Here is an 18,902-nt window from a genome sequence, read left to right on the forward strand (position 1 = left end):
GCCCAAAGAAATAAAACCCACTTTACCTGGTCCTAAGAGGAGCCCCCGCTGCAGAGGGGGAGTCTTTGGTGGCGGGGAGTCTCCATAGGAGCTCCTCCTCCAGTCCTACCCCAGCTGCTGGCAGAGGAAGCATGGCTAGAGAAAGGGGGCATGGATGGGATTTCCCTGAGCCCCATGTAATCCCAGAGGTTGCAACAGTCTCTCGTGGGCAGGTGGCGCAGATTAACACAGCCTTCAGGCTCCTGGGATTCGCAGCAGGGGATGGTCCAAGAATTGTGGGGGCACAAGATTGCATACAGCCATTATTTCCCACCACTCTCCTGCGTGGACTTGCACAGAGAATCCAGAGCATGGGTGTTATTGAATGTTTTGTTTTATAAATGTCACTTTTCACAATTTCATAATTCTAGCTGCCCTTCCCTCTACTACCCTAAACAAGCCTTCATTCTCCAGCATTCTGAGGAGGACTGAGGGTTTGGTTTTTTTATTCAACCCTTCCCTTTAAATAAACAGGTTTCAAACCAAATTTATTCAGCCTTAAATAAAACATACTAAGGCTTTCAGTTGAAGTTATGGCTACTGACAGAAAACCATAAACATAATTACAGGGGAAGTATGATGCATGCTCAGATCATGACATTTGTTTATTCTTTTAATTATCTTGGACAGTTTTAATAAATTCATTTCAAAATATGAATAAGCTACAGTATTTAATGCTTTGGGAAGCATGAGTGCAATCCTTCATCCCCTGGCACTACTTGCATGACAAAGAGCTACTCGCATGAGTAAGGGTTTTTCAGGATCAGGTTCTATATTCAGTACAAAATCTCCATCTCTCCTTTGTTGAAGTTTGTTGCACAATCCCCCCACTCCCACCCCCCGCACCTCCGTCCTCACACTTCCAGTCTAATTTTGTTTAAATCTTTTTATTTTAACGGGATTTGGGGAAGATTAAGGTTGGTGGTTTTGTTTTTTAGAGTTCTCTTTAAGCATGGCAAACAGGAGGTTCTGGGTTTGGTTTAAATCAGCAGCACCAGTACAGTTTCAGCACAGCCATGTCTTCCTGGATGGTAGGAATGGGGAGATGCTCTCCAGGGAGAACCTATGAGGAAAGGAGGAATGGAATATCCTTTCACATACTTTAGGATATTTTAGAGCCCTGTGGACTCTATCCAGGGCAGGCAAGCAAAATTTGACAAAACTACAAAGCCACACTGGCCCTTCTCTGCAATAGATCTGCCAGTTCACAGCTGGCAGTAACTTCAGGGGGGACTTGGATTTGAAGCCGATGAACTTTTGCTTGCAGTGGCAAACTTGGCTCCAGGTTGGAAGGCACTTCTTATTGTAAGGTTTCACTTTAGGGGTATTTTTTCATTTTATTTTTTACTATATAAATGCCACTTATCTGTCTGAAAAAGCTTTGGTATTCTTTTACCCATTGCAACAACGTGCCGAGGGACGTTTAGAGATTTAGAGATTACTGGGTGAGGTTGTTTGGCCTATGTGATGCAGTCAGTCAGGCTAAATGATCACAATGGTCCCTTCTGGCCTTTAAATGTATGAACTCTTTGTTCCTTTAGGTTAAACGTTTTAAGTGATAGCCAGTGCAAAATCACCAGACCTCCTTTGCTGAAGTTTGTTGCACATTTCACCGCCTCCCACACACACTCCCAGAGTAATTTTATTTAAATCTTTTTATCTTAACTGAATTTTGGGAAGATTAAGGTCGGTGGTTTTGTTTTTTAGAGTTCTCCTAAGCACAGCAAAGAGGTGGTTCCGAGGGACAGCTCTCTGGCTTTGGTTTAAATCAACAGCCCCAGTGCAGTTTCATGACTAAAAAGGGAAGAGCAAACTTCAAAGCAAAACTCCCTCTGAGGGCCCGATCCTGTAGTTTTTTCCCCATGTAACTCACTCATTGGCATCAATGGTCCTGATTCTCCCCTCACTTATACCCGTTGACCACAGCAGAGCTACTCCTGATTTACATCAGTGGGAGGAGAGATTCAGGCCCACTGAGAGGAAAAACAAAGTTCTTTTTTCCCCCCTTCTCTCTTGAAAGAAATGTTCATCTGAAAATCCTGGAAGGTGATTAAACTAACCTGTCTGCAGCAGGTGGAAAGGGCCCAAGCCTGCAGTCTTTATGTGTGCTCAGTGGGGGGTGAAATCCTGCCCCCACTGAAACCAATTGGAGTTTTGCCACTGACTTTATTGGGAGCTGGATTTTACCCTGAGAGTTGAACAGGAGTTAGGACTGCAGAATCAGGCCCAAGGCAACAAAATTTTAAATAACTAAAACATGGGATACCAGGGAGCTTGAATCAGAGATAAATTAGTCAGAAATAACAGGAGTGTGTAAAAACAGATCTTTGTAAGAGAAAACCACAGAGAACTTGATAAGTCGCAATGCCAACAAAACACATCTTTGTGTCACAACAACTCAATTTACTGTGTGGCATTCAGTCTCTCGAGTGAATAGGTTGTAAAGAGCCTATTTAAACATTGCACCCATTAAGAAGAAATATGCTTGGTTGGGCCTGAATCTGCAGCTGTTTTGTAAGCCCTGATTTCAGCGCAAGTTTCACATGCAAAATGAATACAGGATTGGGCCTCTGTACTAGTTCTTTCATTAGGGTGAAATTCACCCCCTCAGCAGAGACACAATACAAAGCCTAGACACCACTTAATTCCCACAAAGGGTGAATGTTCTAATTAGGAAACATGAGCGATATGTTTTGCTGCTTTCAGCAGACTCAGTGCACCTTGTTCAATGCATTTGTGAGAGTTACCTGTCTTAAGCCTGTGCCATGCAACATGTGCAGTTGCACAGAGCGCCTTCTAGTGCACCCCTCACTTGTCACAGTTATGAACAAATAGCTTGCCTGCAAATTAGTGCCCCCTAGGCAACTCTCACACTTCCTTGGAAAAATTGCAAGGCTTGATCACAAATCTTGTCAATAAAGCCCTGGTGTAGGATGGCCCCTTGCAATGCGTGCTCTTGCAGATCGTTCATACATGCAGGGCTCAAGGCGGCTCCGGTTGACACCGATTGCAAAGCTCGCTCCCATCGGCTGCAATGGGAGCAAGACAATGCACACAGCTTCTCTGATGATGAAATCTTATTTTGAAAAAAACAAAAAAACAAAAACCCCAACAACTTTCCCCCAGTCTAAAGAATCTATAGGGAAAAACAAATTCATAAAACAAAAATTCCCCTATGGGTGTATTAGAGAGACAAGGTGAGTGAGGTAATATCTTTTATTGGGCCAACTTCTGTTGGCAAGAGAGACAAACTAAAGAGTTCTGTGTAAGCCTGAAAGCTTGTCTCTCTCATTAACAGAAGTTGGTCCAATGAAAGATATTACCTTCCCCACCTTCTCTCCCTAATATCCTGGGACCGACACAGCTACAACACTGCATACAACCTATGGGTTTATAACGGTTTCTGAAAAGGTTGCACAGTAATTAAAGAGCTGATCCTGTAAACACCCACGCTGGTGTAAATAGCTTTACACACATGAGTAGTCCTCTTGAGGTCAATGGGACTACTCCCAAGCACAAAGTTTCTCTTGCAAGTAACTGTTCTGCAAGGTCCAGGCCTTATACATATAGGACCAGATCCTCAGCTGGTGTAAAATGGCAGAACATCAAGTCAGTGGACCTGTGCTGATATATGCCAGCTGAGTATCTGGCCCACAGTATCCATAAATATAATTAGAAAAATTTAAAATAAATAGCTACCTTTCATGTTCTATTGCATTTTCCTCTTTTTTTTTAATGTAAAGATGTGTAAACATAGCATAGAAGCCCTAAACAAGCTTCTAGATAAATAAGCTTACCACAAAGCTTTGATTTCCCCTGCCCCTTACATCACATTTTAAATCAAAATGCACAATCAAAATCAACTCCGAGTAATTTAGGGCTCAGCCCTGCAGTCCCTACTTAGGAGGAAATCCCACTGGCTTCACTGGGAGTGGCCCTTTAGGTCCAAAATGATTCTCATTGACACCAGTGTAAATCAGAGGTGACTCCATGGAGTTACACCAGCATAACTGAGCACAAATTGCCCCATCCTGATACAGACAAACAAGGGGGGGGGGGGTGAAGATGGAGAGGGGAAATAACTTGAATTAAAAAAATAGTTCTAAAATCCCAGCTGGCTGCCTTCCACTTATGAAAAGTGCACTCAGACAGTTAGTGCAGATTTCCACCGGGTTTCGAACAGGTGTGACTGGCGCACAGCAGGGCATCTGGATGTAGTTCATACTTCAAATGTCACTTTAATCTTAACTTTCATCTTCCGCACTAAAATTCAGATAGGGGGACACATTTGACAGAGAAAGGCCATTCCTTAGATTGATTTTTTTCCTCCCCCCAAAACTAAAAGTTTAACAATATAAATACTGAAAGCCTTTTTTTCCTGGCAGAGCTATTTCAGACCCCTCTAGCCTTCCTGGTCTGTTGATCTGGTTATAGTGCTGCAGTGGAACTTCCCTGAAACCAACCTAATTCTTGCCTTTCGGAGGGCTAATTTCAACACTCATGCCACACTCTTTTCTCAGGCAACACTCCCAATGCAGTTGATGGATGTATTGCTTTGGGCTTTGCTTTAGCAGATCACTTAAGTAGGTCCTTAACTTTAAGCACATAAGGATTACCATTGACAGTCAAAGCTTAAAGTTAAGGACATGCTTAAGTAGTTAATCAGGCCCTTAATAAGCAGTGAGCCAGTCATACTGCATAGATAAGTGACGTTTGATACTATTAAAACCTAATTTTCAACATTAATATGTATTATTGCACCCTGAATTTTAGTTGCATTACAGTAGTGCCTAAGGCCCCCCTGGAACTGGGGCCCCATCGTGCTAACCTGTGTGCATACATGTAGCAAGAGTCAGTCTCTTCACTGTAGAGCTTATAGTCTAAATAGACAAGACAAAAGGATGGGAGAAAGAAAGGATTATTAGCCCCATTTTACAGGTGGGGAACTGAGGCACAGAAACTAACTGACTTGCCTGAGGAGTCTGTGGCAGGGCCAAGAATTGAACCCCGATCTGCTGAGTCCCCATCCAGTGCCTTAACCACAAACACCCAGCCTCAAACAGCTTATGTTCTGAATACAGATGATTTACCTGGCAACAATTTCAATGCATTTCATTTCACATTTTATTTTACAAAAGATCATTTGGGTCTAACCCACATCATTTAACCTCTGCATGGCCTTAAATTCTATAAAAACAAGAGATCATTCACCAGCTGCATAGAGGATGAAACCAGATGACCGTTCTAGGGGTCTGTTTGTTTGTTTGGTGATAATCAACTAACTGATTGTTTATTTAAGTGGAGAAATATGTCAATAATCTTTTGCCGTTTGCACACTATGCCAGGCTATTACACTGGGGGAAACCCAATCCAGACAACCCTAGCCAGTTTACAGTCAGTACTCTGCTCTCAAAATTCTAAGGGTAAAAGGTTCACAAAAACATGTTATCTGTCAGCTATTCCCTTTGGCTAGAGATTGGCAGTATTATCTTAACAACCGGCGCTATCACTCCTACTTTGTGGTAGGCCTGATACAGTGCCTTGTGGGAAAGTGTTTGGTAGAAATGGCCATGAAATGCTTCATTAAGTGGGTCAGGCTAGTCCAGTTCTTCCTTTGATGTAAATGTGTGGAGAATTGGGCTCAAAGGATGTACATTTTAGAAATAAAGCATATACATATTGTTGTGGTGGGTCTGATCCTGCATTCCTTGAAGTCAGTGGGACTTTTGGTGATGCCCTAAGGAATGCAGTATCAGTCTTGAAATGTCTTTCCAATGTGTCCAAAGCCAACAGTGCTATACCTGAAGCTATGACTGTAATACAACACCAAATATGACACAATTTTTAAAAAATAATGTGTTGCTCATAAAAATGTAGAGAGAGAGAGATACTTACAGCCATTTTATTCCAGAGCAAGTCCCAGTCTGTAAAATGAAAGACAGAAATATTGCAAGACTCAGCTTCATTTTTCCACAGCCACCCACTTTCAGAAGGAAATCAACTCTTAAAAGGGGAATCTTCCCAAATTTCTGAACAATGTATTTCCTTCAGTTTAGATGTGGTTCCTTCTTGGAGCACAGCAACCTGAAATCAGGGAGAAAGCACAAAGATATGGTTAACACCCAAGTGTTGTGAGTCCTGGTGACATAGAAATGTATCATCCGAATTGCAAAGGAGTGGTTTATGAATCACGAAAAAGTTCAGATTCCCCTCCCCCCAATTCTTGATAGAACCTTTACAGTCAACAGACAGACGAAACGTATGGCTTGAATTATGACTTGAGTTATAGTCTGATTGTATGTTTCTGGTTAACTCGGCATATGGCAAGACTTCATTCCCTGTTTCAATTCCTCCCCCCACCCCAGGTTCTGTAAATCTGCTTGGGGAGGGAAGAAATACAAATCTCAGGTCCCTGTTTTAGCTAATCCTCTTCGTTTTCAGATAGATAGATAGATAGATAGATAGATAGATAGATAGATAGATAGATAGATAGATAGAGAAAATATTTCTGAAAAAAGACACATTAAACACACGTGTTGACTAATGGAGATGCCCTTGCTCTGCAAATGTTTCAGTCTCTCTGATCTGTGACAAACAACTGTGTTTTGTTCCTTCCCTCCTGCTTTCATTCTCACCTCATTAACTTTGCTTCTCCCTTCTTCCAAATACACAAACACCTGGAGCGCAAGGAAGAGCCCGCCACTCTGGCCCCCCCAGGAAACATTACAATCAAAATTGTCTCAAAGAAGCGTCCAGCAGCAAACAAAAGATCTCAAGGATCCTCTTTTCTCTGCATTTTATGAAACAAACAAGGCCCATGACTCTTAAATTCTTACCTCCCCGGTCTCAGACAGGGGCTAGCCCTGCTCCTGTAATAACAACGGTAATAATAAACCAATCGGGATTCTCTCCCATCATTCATTCTAGACAGTGAGGGGTTTCTTCTCTTCTTAACCTCCAGTGGTTTTTCTCAAGTGTACCAAATTAAGGCCAGATTCTGCTCTTCTTAAAGTCAATGGGCAAGGTTTCAAAAGTGGCTAGTAAATTTGGATGCCCAAATTAGGCCCATTACACACATTAGAGGGAGATCTGATTTTCAGTCATGATACAATTAACTTAGGTTTGAATAGAGACTGGGAATGGATGAGTCATTACACAAAGTAAAACTATTTCCCCATGGTATTTCTCTCCCCATCCCACCCCACTGTTCCTGTTAGTCTCTAAGGGGCCACAAGTACTCCTTTTCTTTCAGATATTCTTGTTAACTGCTGGAAATAGCCTACCTTGCTTGTCACTATGAAAGGTTTTCCTCCTTCCCCCCCTGCTGCTGCTGATGGCTTATCTTAAATGATCACTCTCCTTACAGTGTGCATGATAAAACCCATTGTTTCATGTTCTCTGTGTGTGTATATCAATCTCCCCTCTGTTTTTTTCCACCAAATGCATCCGATGAAGTGAGCTGTAGCTCACGAAAGCTTATGCTCTAATAAATGTGTTAGTGTCTAAGGTGCCACAAGTCCTCCTTTTCTTTTTGCGAATACAGACTAACACGGCTGCTACTCTGAAACCTGTCAGTCAGGACCGAGCACCCCCTCCACTTTCACATCAGGCCTCTTGAAGGTGTCTCAAGTCAGCCACCCCAAAACTGGGAGAGCCGGGAACAGTCACTTCGGAAAACCCTGGCCAATGGCATTCAATGGGAGGAAGGATCATGCCCTTCATTTTGATAATTCGACGCCTGCCTGACCCCCCAGGTCTGGGGCTGCCCGAAGCTCTCTTCCAAACTGCGCTCTTTGAAGGGCCAACGCTTTAATCCCCTAGGAGAGGGCTCCACTTTGGAAACCCGTTTAGACGTGCGAGTTTCCCCCTCCACCCCCCCCCCCCACCCCGGGTGCTTGCTGTGATTCCCAGCGCACTTTGGGTTTCCCTTCAGGGCGTCCCCATTGGCGTAAGAATCCCGTCCCTGACACACGGTTATCGGGAAAGTGACACTGAACGCGGATCTTCAGCGCTAGGCGTGAAACTCCCGGCTCCGTTGAAATCCATGGCGAAACTCCCATGTACGCCGACAGGATCAGGATTTCACCCGCCTCGATTTTTATGCCCTTTCTTGTATTGAGCCGTCACTGCAAGTTGCAAGCGGCGGTCGCGCCGCTCCTGCAGAGAGGCAAGCACCCGGCTCGCCTGCGGCTCCACAGCGAGGTATGTATTTCGGGGCCTTTTCTCTTTTTTAACAACGAGGAACCCCTTGCAACCTTCACCCTCGAATCCTGACCGTGCACTGGGCGGCCTGGGGGCTATTGCAGACCCCTTATCTGTCTCTCATGAAGTTGCTTCACAGCACAGACTTCCGTGGGCCATTTCTTGCAGCTCCCCTGAACGAGAGGCCGCTTCTAGCCCGGCTCTGCGGGACTCCTGCAGCCCAGAGCGGCCAGGGTCCGGACCGGAGCTCCGCTTCAGCCTTTTTCATTATCATCGCATTTCCAGCCTCTAGCTCCGGAACAGGTTAACTTTTACAAATTCAGGAAGCCTGGCAAGGGGGGGGGGGGGGGACAGTGATTCAAGCCATCAGACGTGTTGTTTACAAGGGCGAAGAGCCCTAGGTGACAGATCGAGCCTGCAGCAGGGGGGCTTGTTGCCTCCACCCGACCCGTTTTCTCCTCGAAGTCCTGCTTCGCTTTGCCCGTGGATGTTTCAGGCCAGCTGCCTTTTGCAGCCGCTTCCTCGGTGGCGCACGTCCGCGCTGAAGAAACGTCGCTCCACAGAAAACTGATAATGATTATAACTATCACCCCCAAAGCCTCAGATACCCGTTCCTCTCCCTAAAACTCACAGCACCGCTCGCCCGCCAAGAGGGAAAGGAAAACATCCCGGGGCATGCTTAAGCGTTATAGGTTTCAGAGTAGCAGCCGTGTTAGTCTGTATTCGCAAAAAGAAAAGGAGGACTTGTGGCACCTTAGAGACTAACACATTTATTAGAGCATAAGCTTTCGTGAGCTACAGCTCACTGCATCGGATGCATTTGGTGGAAAAAACAGAGGGGAGATTGATGGCTTATCTTAAGTGATCACTCTTCTTACAGTGTGTATGATAAAACCCATTGTTTCATGTTCTCTGTGTGTGTATATCAATCTCCCCTCTGTTTTTTCCACCAGATGCATCCGATGAAGTGAGCTGTTGCTCACGAAAGCTTATGCTCAAATAAATGTGTTAGTCTCTAAGGTGCCACAAGTCCTCCTTTTCTTTAAGCGTTATAGTATTCTTGTCCCCATTCATTCCCCCCAGTGAGTGGGCTTCAAACTCCAGGGGGTGCGATTGTGTGTCACGTATGCTCTAGCATAGATCCTCCACCATGCATTACAGCCGAGCTGATGGCTATGAGGTGTGTCCACACACACGGGAAAGGTAAACACGCTGGAAAGCTAGAAACCAGACAGGCGGGGATATGTAGCAGAATGATTGCATTGCTCTGTATTTTCCATCCCCATTGACAAGCCCTTAGCAATTCGGGTTCGTGGAACCCATTAACAACCCCTCCGCCTCGCCCGCCCGCCCGTCCCTGGTTAATGGCCCCCGAACCTTGAACCCTCCAGGCTCCGGCTCCGAATCTCTTTCTTTCCGCAGCGCTCTGCTGTGTCGCCCGCTCGGCAACAGCCACCCCCCGGCGGGATGCCAGCTAGACCGCCCTGGGGCCGTTTTGCCCAGCTCGGGGTGGGGCGGGAGCTTGGGGGGAGTTCCGGGCTTTCCCCTCCGCTACCGCTGACACTTTCGCTTCCTTCGTGTGAACATTGCTCAAGTCCTCCCCTTCGGAGGAAGCACAGCCTGCGTGTCCGTGGCCGCAGGGGGCAATCACCCACTCAGGGATCCGACCCTCTTCCCCGCACCCGGCTGGACGGGGAGGGATTAGGCACCGATCAAGCGATGCCCACCCGCAAGAATCCCCTGCCTTACCTTCCCCGGTGAAGCTGCACCTTCGCCTCGACCCCTCCAGCAGCCCTTCTCCCCGCAAACACAAAGTTGTGCGGCAAGAGCAGCAGCAGACAAAATACTGTAGCTACAGATCCCAGCACTGGAGATCAGCCGGAGGTAAAGGCTGTTAAACTCCGCTAAGGGTGGGCAGAGAAGGGGAGGGGAAGGGAAGAGCGACAAAAGCGAAAGGCTGCGTGAAGATGCAGCGGGGAGTGTGTGAGTGTGAGTGTGTCATGAGCACGTTGCCAGCTGCGCGTCTGCCTCTGCCCTCTCTGCCTTAAGAACCTGCTTATATGGGGTCCCCGTGGCTTTGATCTGTGGAGTGATGTCAGACTTCATTAGCATAACAAAGCACTCCGGATTTACGGCTTAAAACAGGACAAATGGCTGTTTGATCTATTCAGAAAAAAGAACGCGTATTTTCTAGTGTTCTCAGCACTCATCCCCCCCCCCCCCCCAATGCACTCTCCTTCTCCCTCCTGGTGAATAAAAGATTAGGACAAGACGGCAGGTAGTTTCAGGATCTAGAGAACAGAGAAGGGACTTTAAAGTTCTTTGTAGGGGAGCTCTGGAGGGCTGATTCCACTTCTTCTCCGCATCAAGGCAAATCAGACCAACGTAGAAATGTTTACTTTATAAAAGCATCCTAGTCATCTGCCGGGAAAGCCCTACAAAACAAGGACTAAGTACAACATTATGGTAAAGGTAGGAGTGTTGGGGAACTGGCAAAACAAGAATTACTAGGATAAGCTTCAGCTAAAGTCAGGAGGAAAAAAAGATGAGCCTCTCCATTATAAAAAGAAAAGGAGTACTTGTGGCACCTTAGAGATTAACAAATTTATTACAGCATAAGCTTTCGTGAGCTACAGCTCGCATCCGATGAAGTGAGCTGTAGCTAACGAAAGCTTATGCTCTAATAAATTTGTTAGTCTCTAAGGTGCCACAAGTACTCCTTTTCTTTTTGCGAATACAGACTAACACGGCTGCTACTCTGAAACCTCTCCATTATGATTGGGAATTAGGTTCCGACTAGTTTGACAATTGTGTTTCCAAAGTCTCTCTTTTCTGCACATGTATTGCACCAAACAGTAGCCCTGCTCAATGCAATTTGTCACAGAAAAGTCGTAGTACAATTGCTACTCCAGTAATACAATAATTCCTAATAATAAACGGTTTCAAGAGTAGCAGCCCTGTTAGTCTGTATCCGCAAAAAGAAAAGGAGGACTTGTGGCAGCTTAGAGACTAACACATTTATTTGAGCATAAGCTTTTGTGAGCTACAGCTCATTTCATCGGATGCATTAATAATAATGCAATAATAAACGGTTCATTATACATTTGAAGTTTAATAAAAAAAACCCCCACAACACATTTTAGTTCAAATTGTCATAGTTTCCCTGAGATTAAAGGGTCCATTTCCCAAGGGAAAGATTGGGTGTATGAAGCTGGTAACTTCCTTTATTTTTATTTTTATCTACTTGCTCTAATTAATTGTATATCTATTTGTTTTTCATATAACATAGGTGATGCACAAAATGATAAAGCCCACACAATATTTTAGCAGTATATACTTTTCAGTAGTCTTTTTTGCATTCCGAATTACCTGTCTCTACAAATACATGTTCTAAGAACTACAAAGAAATAATACTAAGATTGCTATTACATTATTTTAATGAATAGTTAATGATTAGCAACAATAACTAGTTAATATTTTAACCGGAAACCTTAAATGTTACCTTTACAAAGGGTGACCAATGTTTACTTGTCTTTACGGCTGACTTCCCAAATAATACCAAACCACATTTTTCATTTGGTTGTTCTAAACAGGTCTGTTAACTGGATTTCCTGTTCTGATAAAGCTAAGAAGTTGCAATTTGGCAGTTGGAATAAAAAGCATATTACATGCCCTGCTTTATTGAATCATATTGTCAACCTTCAGCTTTCATGATGCTCCATTTATTTGATCTTTCTTTAATCAATGGCAAGTTTAATGAATTTTTTTTACATCAGGTTCTTTTTCTTTCAAGACAGTCTCAGCAGATGAGGGTTTAAGATTACTGCATACTTCAAATGGGCCTCAAGTGCCTACTGAACAGGACAAATCTGGATTTAGGAACCCCCATGTCTGCCCTGAATTCAGAATAAATTGGTACAAAAAGGCTCTCAGCTGCTCTAATATCCATGCCCTTTTGCTCAGTCTAATTGTGCGTTTCAGGTGAATGAGAAGGGGTGGGAATACTTAACAACACATTGCATGGGGTCTTAGGACCAAAAGTTTGAGTTTTAAAGTTGGATGAGAAGAGTGTCCTAGAGATATTCCTTGAGAAAAGGCATTTGTATGTGATGATGCTTTTACCAAGCTTTATTTTAGGAAGAAATACAGCATTTAAACACATATTATCACTATCGATTTTTGCTACCTGACTTATAAAGCACCTGGAATCTGTGCTCCAAACTTTCCAAAGCCACCCTATTTATTTAGGTTTCAGAGTAGCAGCCGTGTTAGTCTGTATTCGCAAAAAGAAAAGCAGTACTTGTGGCATCTTAGAGATTAAGAAATTTATTAGAGCATAAGCTTTCGTGAGCTACAGCTCACTTCATCGGATGCATCCGATGAAGTGAGCTGTAGCTCACGAAAGCTTATGCTCTAATAAATTTGTTAGTCTCTAAGGTGCCACAAGTACTGCTTTCCTATTTATTTATTTATTCCACCACTAGCTGTACAAGGTGTCTGTTTTTGTTTGCTTAAATGTTTTGGGGGAGCGGGTGGTAGTTGCAAGTGGGCACTACGACAGATGGAGACTTCTATTTTTCTAATTTCCTGGCATTCTGTTGTCCTCTAAAAATGTGCAGCTCTTCAGATCTGATTGTCAACAGGTTGGTGTTCTGGATTCTCCACAGGGCAAATGTCCAGGGTTGCTACTGCGGAATAGCTCGCAGAATAAGACTGCCATTCTCTGATATAGCTTACCCCATAGAATAATAATTCTGGAAAAAGAGTGTCCTCAGGGGGAGCTATTCTGGAGTAGGTTTTGCACTTTAAATTCACACCCCACTTTATTCTGGAATAACTTTCCTGCGTAGACCAGCTCTCTGGACCCTGATTAAACAAAGCATTTACGTATGTGTTAAATGGACTTCGGTGAGACTGCTTTTCTGAATCATGGCCATTATTACCAAAATATTGAAGTTCTTTGAGTCCTGCTTTTCTCAGGTAGATTTGGTCTAGTTTGGGCCATATGGTTTGCAATGGAATAATATGGATTCTCTTCAGATGTGTAGCCAATAGAGAGCTACCTGGATATGTTTGGTTTCAGCGTAGCAGCTGTGTTAGTCTGTATTCGCAAAAATAAAAGGAGTACTTGTGGCACCTTTGAGACTAACAAATTTATTTGAGCATAAGCTTTCGTGAGCTACAGCTCATTTCATACATCCGATGATGAAGTGAGCTGTAGCTCACGAAAGCTTATGCTCAAATAAATTTGTTAGTCTCTAAGGTGCCACAAGTACTCCTTTTCTTTCTGGATATGTTTGGATTTTTAATGTCTTCAAGCTGTACAGAGCTATCATGAAGATCTCTGACATTTCCTAGAAGACTTATGGCCACAAACAGATGTGGAAGATACCTTGATTCAGTATTTTCTATAGGTTTTTCAGAAAAGATCCATGAGAGAATTGACCAAGGGAGTTGGACACCCCACTCCTATAGAAACTCAATGGAATTTGCACACCTAACCCCAGTATGTTGTATAGCTGGAGAGTATTTATTTTTTGCTCTAAAAATTATTAGCACAGAGGTAAGAAGGACAAATAGTCTCTTTAGTGCATATCCTGGTAAATATACATGTTAGACCCAAAGGGTTGGTTGGGAAGTGGGGAACATTGTCATTTTTCTGTGAATCTTCAGATTCATTTTTATGCATATTTTTTTTTAAAAAAAAGGACACAGAAAAGTTGCTGGATTGGAAACTGAAGTCGTCTGGTCATCTATTAGCGCAGGTGCAACGGCAATGCAAGCTGCTGTCCACATTACTCTGTCCACCTGCCTCAAACGTATTATGGAGAGGGGCATTTAGTTCTTGATCCCCTGTGCAAACTGTCAGCAAAGATCCTAATAATTTTGCAGAGAGTTGTTTTTCATGTGAATCCCTGACTATTAGAACTGAACTGAGATCACCAAACAGCCATTAGACAGTGACAACTTTTAGTTACTACTGACCTGGGCTGAATTAGAACCAGCAATGCAGATGTGGATGGCTCTATAGTTCATCACACACAGACACAAACACACACACGTCACCTAAAAACAAACATTCAATGGGAGTACTCACATGGATAAAGTTAAACATGTGCATAAGAATTTGCAGAATTCTGACCTATGAGTGTGAACTCTTCCAGAGCAGAGACCATGTCCTTTTTTTAAAATCTCCAAAGCACTGTGCCAAATGCTGGCACTGTGTAAATGTTTATTAATATGACATAGTTATGTATACTGTGATGGTGTGGTATAATGGTTTTATCAGCATGCATGCAAGATGCTGTTTGTTACAAGTGAGGTCATTGCACTCAAGGGACAGTAAAACATTTCTTCTGCACTATTGTGTGTTCTGCATATGGCATTAAAGAAAGCAATTTTGAAAATATTTTAGAGTTTTGACTTTTTAATGGAGCTATTTTTTCATATCCCTCCACCTGTAAAGCCAGGTGACATAGTTACAATGGGGGTAATTCTCATGTGCACCAGGTCCCCTTTATACTGCTGGAGTGGTGTATAGAGGCCTTAGTGTAAATGAGAATTAGACCCATCAGTCCAACTGCACAGTCTCCTGAAGGAGAAAAAAAAGAATGATTGTTAAACGTTAAAATTTTTTACAGAAGTACTTAAAATAGGTACATATACAAACTTCATGACTTCAAAGTACAAAGTCTTACGCCACTACAGGGTGAGAAACAAGTGTTATATCATATGTCCAGTTAGGGAGTATGCCCTTTAGCACTACATATAAGATCTATCTATCCCTAAGGGCTCATGAGATATCAGACTTTTAAAACTGTCACTGGTACCAGACTGAATATTACCCATTCTGACTTGTGCCAGTGTAACTTGTGGGGAGAAATTCCACATTTGTGGGGGAAGAAGGAGACATTTTTGTGACTGGATTATTAATATTTTGTAATGGTGGCTATTGTGAAGTTGCTCAGTGGGCTAGCATGTTAGAATAAGTCCTAGCAGAGACTGATTTGTAAGCCGAGTGAAGGGGAGATGGACAAAGGTATGTGATAAATGCAACTTATGAAATAGATATAACCCCATATAATAATATTATTACATGTGGGAGGTTGATTTTACTCTTATTATTTCTACAGTGCCTTGTGTGTACATGACAGGTACCACACAAATACACAAAAGGATTCCTGTTCCCAAGAATTTACAACTAGAGCTGGTCAAAAACAAGAACATTTTCCAGAAACTTTTCCACAAAAACACCTTTACTTTTTTTTTTCTTACCTGAAATTTTGAATTTCAAATTTTGCCAACCACCTTTAGAGTTGGTTGGAAAAACAGATCATTTTTTTTTAAAAAATTCTTCTTCCCCCATCACAAAATCTGAACATTTCAACCAACTGTATTATTGTAATCTATAATTACAAACACCGGGGAAGAGAAGAAAAGGAAGATGATGTGACTCTGATGCCTTAGATGGTGACGATCACATGAGAGAGGTTTAGAAGGTGTTTCTGGTTGTTCTTGCAGAGGGCATATTAATGTTTTATTATGTGTGAGTAACACTTAAGAAAGAGCATCCCAGGAAGATATGTGTTTTGAGGATGGGGAAAGGGTGGAGGCAAGGCACGCTAGGCCAGGAAGGGGATGCTGGATGTAAGAGGTTACATGGAAACCACAGCAGTAAGAGTGGAAGAAGGATGAGAAGCGAGTGGGTTAGATACACAGCTTCGCCAGACAGGTCAGAGAGGGTTAAGTGGCGCAAGGCCTGAAGGAAAGGCAATTGAATTTCAGAGTGATGCAGAAGTCAAGAGAAAGCCATCAAGGGGGTGTGAGGAGGAGTTGGATGTGATCAGAGCAGTGAGCAAGGAAGATGGCTCTCATAGCTGCTGGTGGATGAGGTGAGACTCAGGGGGCTAGACAGGAGGTGGAGCTGAACAGGACCGGAACCAGGACTGTGCTAGTGGGAATGGAGAGGAACCAGCTGATTGTGGAGATGAGGTGGAGAAATAACAATCGAGTTTGTCATAGCAGCCATGATGGGAGGGTAGAAAGAGATAAATCCATGAGGATATGAGAGGGAGGGTAGTGGAGTTGCTGACAGCAATGGAAGAGGGGTTCGGGAAGAGAGATTACCATGCTGAGTTTGATTAGGTGGCCAGTGATCCAGAGGAAGATGGCTGAGGTGGGAGAGGCAGGTCTCACTCAGGAGAATGTTACATAAAGCACAAGCATGGTGAGTATAACAACAGAGGAAATGCTTGAGCAAGGAGATGGGGAACAGCAGATGAGAGCCCCAAGAAGGGCTGGTAATTGTTAAGCACCTTCACAGGAAACAGTTGAGAGTTTAGTAGTTCTGACTATATTACTTATGCCCCCCCAGCAATTATAATAGTATCCAAGCATCTCACAACCTTTTATGTATTTATCCTTACACCACCACTGTGAGGTAGGGCAGGGTCATTATCTCAATGTTATAGATGGGGAACTAAGGCCCATGGAGACAAAGTGACTTGCCCAGGGTCGTACAGAAAGTCGGTAGCAACACAGCAAAGTGACCTGAGGTTTCCCCGAGTCTCAAGCTAGCACCCTCATCATTGGACAGTCCTTCCTCTCCTTGCTGTAGGTGGAATAGGTAGGTTTCAAAAGGGAGTGGGGGAGTCCAGGGGTTGGACAGCCTGTTCCAGAGATGCAGGAGCAGCAGCAGCAAGGGCTCAAGGTCTGACAGAGCAGTAGAGACCAGAAGTGACAAAGCCAGGGGAGAAGGATTTCACGAGAAATTACACCACAGGGGCATACAAGCAAGGGGCCTTGAACTCGAAGACAGCTGATCCCGTCTCTGTCGTAGACCAGCTCTACCTGTCCTTTCAGTGGAGCAGCTGGTGAGAATGTCTACACACAGAGGACCCAGCATGGCAGTCCTTTCTCAGGCAAAACTCCCACTCTGCCTGAGGCTTGCTTTACCAAACAGGCAGCCATGCCCAAGAAAAGAGGACTGCAGAAAGAAAAGAACTTCCTTCATTTTTTTTTAATACCTATTTTTAACACTCCACAAAGGCCTTATTAAAAGACATTTCACCTTTTACAGTGAAAAACAAGGCTTTTGATTGGTCCCCTGGGTGACTTACTCATTTGCTTGTGAATCTGCTTGACTGCGCTTCTTGAGAATGCGGCGGCTGCAGTACCTCATGACAATACACAGCATCTTACACCTCGTGAGGTGATGGGTGGTGTTTTCTCCCCCTCCTCCCCCCGCTCACATGCCCTGGAATAGTGAAAACAAAATTAAAATACAGAAATTCACAGTGCAGTATTAAACCTCCTAGAACTAAGCCCAACATGGAGGTGAAAAGTCAGGTCAGCAATCCACAAGCTGCCTAGATTTTGAAGGCTGAGGACCTGATTCTACTCTCACGCTGGTTATACACTGAGTTCAACAGAGTGATTACAGTTTCCACCAGTGTGTGTGATAAGAGAATTGAGCCCTTAGTCCTTAACTCTAAAATGTCTGAATTTTTTTTTCTTGATATGGTCCTTCCCTTAATCATTATTAATTGGATTGTGGTAGCGCCTAGTCATAGGCTCGGAGCCCATTGTGCTCGGTGCATTACAAACACAGAACAAAAAGGCAGTCCTTGCCCCAAAGAACTTACAGTCTAAGTACAAGACACAAGACAACATCGGGTGGCTACAGACCGATAGATGGGAGAGCATAAGGAAACAATGAGACTGCCACTATTTTCCACAGTCTTTGTACTGGGACAGAGCTAGCATAATTGTTCAGCAGCAAATCGGAAGCCAGGACTCCTGGGTTCAGTTCCAGACTACATCACTGGATTTCTTCACTGTGGGCAAGAAATGTAACCTTACTGAGCCTCAGTTTACCCAATCTGTGAAATGGCTACAATAATACTTCTAAAACCACCAAATACCAAAGGCTTAGCAGTGGAAATATGGGATTACCAATCAGCAAGAGTCAAGGAGGCTTTTGAATGAAACAAAACCAAATCAAACCTCATAAATCTTGGGTAGCAGATGCTTCTATAAGGATTGTTATCTTTTATATAACACCCTTTCCCCCCCACCCACCCCTTTCCTTTTGTCCTTAAATAATAGTTTTCCTGATTTTTTTGTGCACTGGTAGTTGTCTACTAAAGGGATGCTATGATGAGACATAACATCAACTCCCGCCCCCAGCACACAGCTTGGGGAGCAATGCTGAGAATACTGGGAATCTCCTTCGGGGCTGGAGGGAGGAGGGACCATCCGGCCAGAAAGCCTGGGGAGTCAGGGATTCCTGCAGCTCCTCTCTGCAGGGTGTGGAGGCAAGGATGGCTGATGGATCCCATCCCTGGGTGAACAGCATACACAATACCCGAAATCCTCCCTCTGCCCACCCAGTGCAATAGAGCCAGGCTGTTTCCACAGTAGGCAGGGCCCTCCATGTCTGTGGAGTCAGTGGCAGGGATGACAGGAATTGACCTTGAATTGTCCACAGGAGTGTCCACACAGCAAGATATTCTGTAGTTGCGGGGTTTTATTCTAGAGTCCCTGAGAGAGGGATGACTAAACTTTCAGCAATCATGCCTGATTCCCCAGGGGATGATACACCACCAGCCCCCTAATGTAGATTAAGCGCAGAGCGTCTGGTGCTCCTCTCATTTACACCA

At 43.9% G+C, this 18,902-nt stretch overlaps 1 protein-coding gene across 1 annotated transcript in view; it reads right to left on the reverse strand.

The window, feature by feature from the left end:
• WNT11 (Wnt family member 11) overlaps positions 1-10,437 on the reverse strand; it is a 34,392-nt gene extending 23,955 nt beyond the window's left edge. The window contains 5 exon segments of the mRNA XM_038413510.2: positions 5,935-6,053; positions 6,055-6,123; positions 9,991-10,228; positions 10,230-10,284; positions 10,287-10,437. Of these exon segments, the coding sequence (XP_038269438.2) occupies positions 5,935-6,053; positions 6,055-6,123; positions 9,991-10,228; positions 10,230-10,284; positions 10,287-10,353 (548 nt within the window). The 5' untranslated portion in view covers positions 10,354-10,437.
• Positions 10,438-18,902: the final 8,465 nt, after the last annotated feature.

The sequence above is a fragment of the Dermochelys coriacea genome, chromosome 1, assembly GCF_009764565.3.
Source record: "Dermochelys coriacea isolate rDerCor1 chromosome 1, rDerCor1.pri.v4, whole genome shotgun sequence".
Classification (NCBI taxonomy): Eukaryota; Metazoa; Chordata; order Testudines; family Dermochelyidae; genus Dermochelys; species Dermochelys coriacea.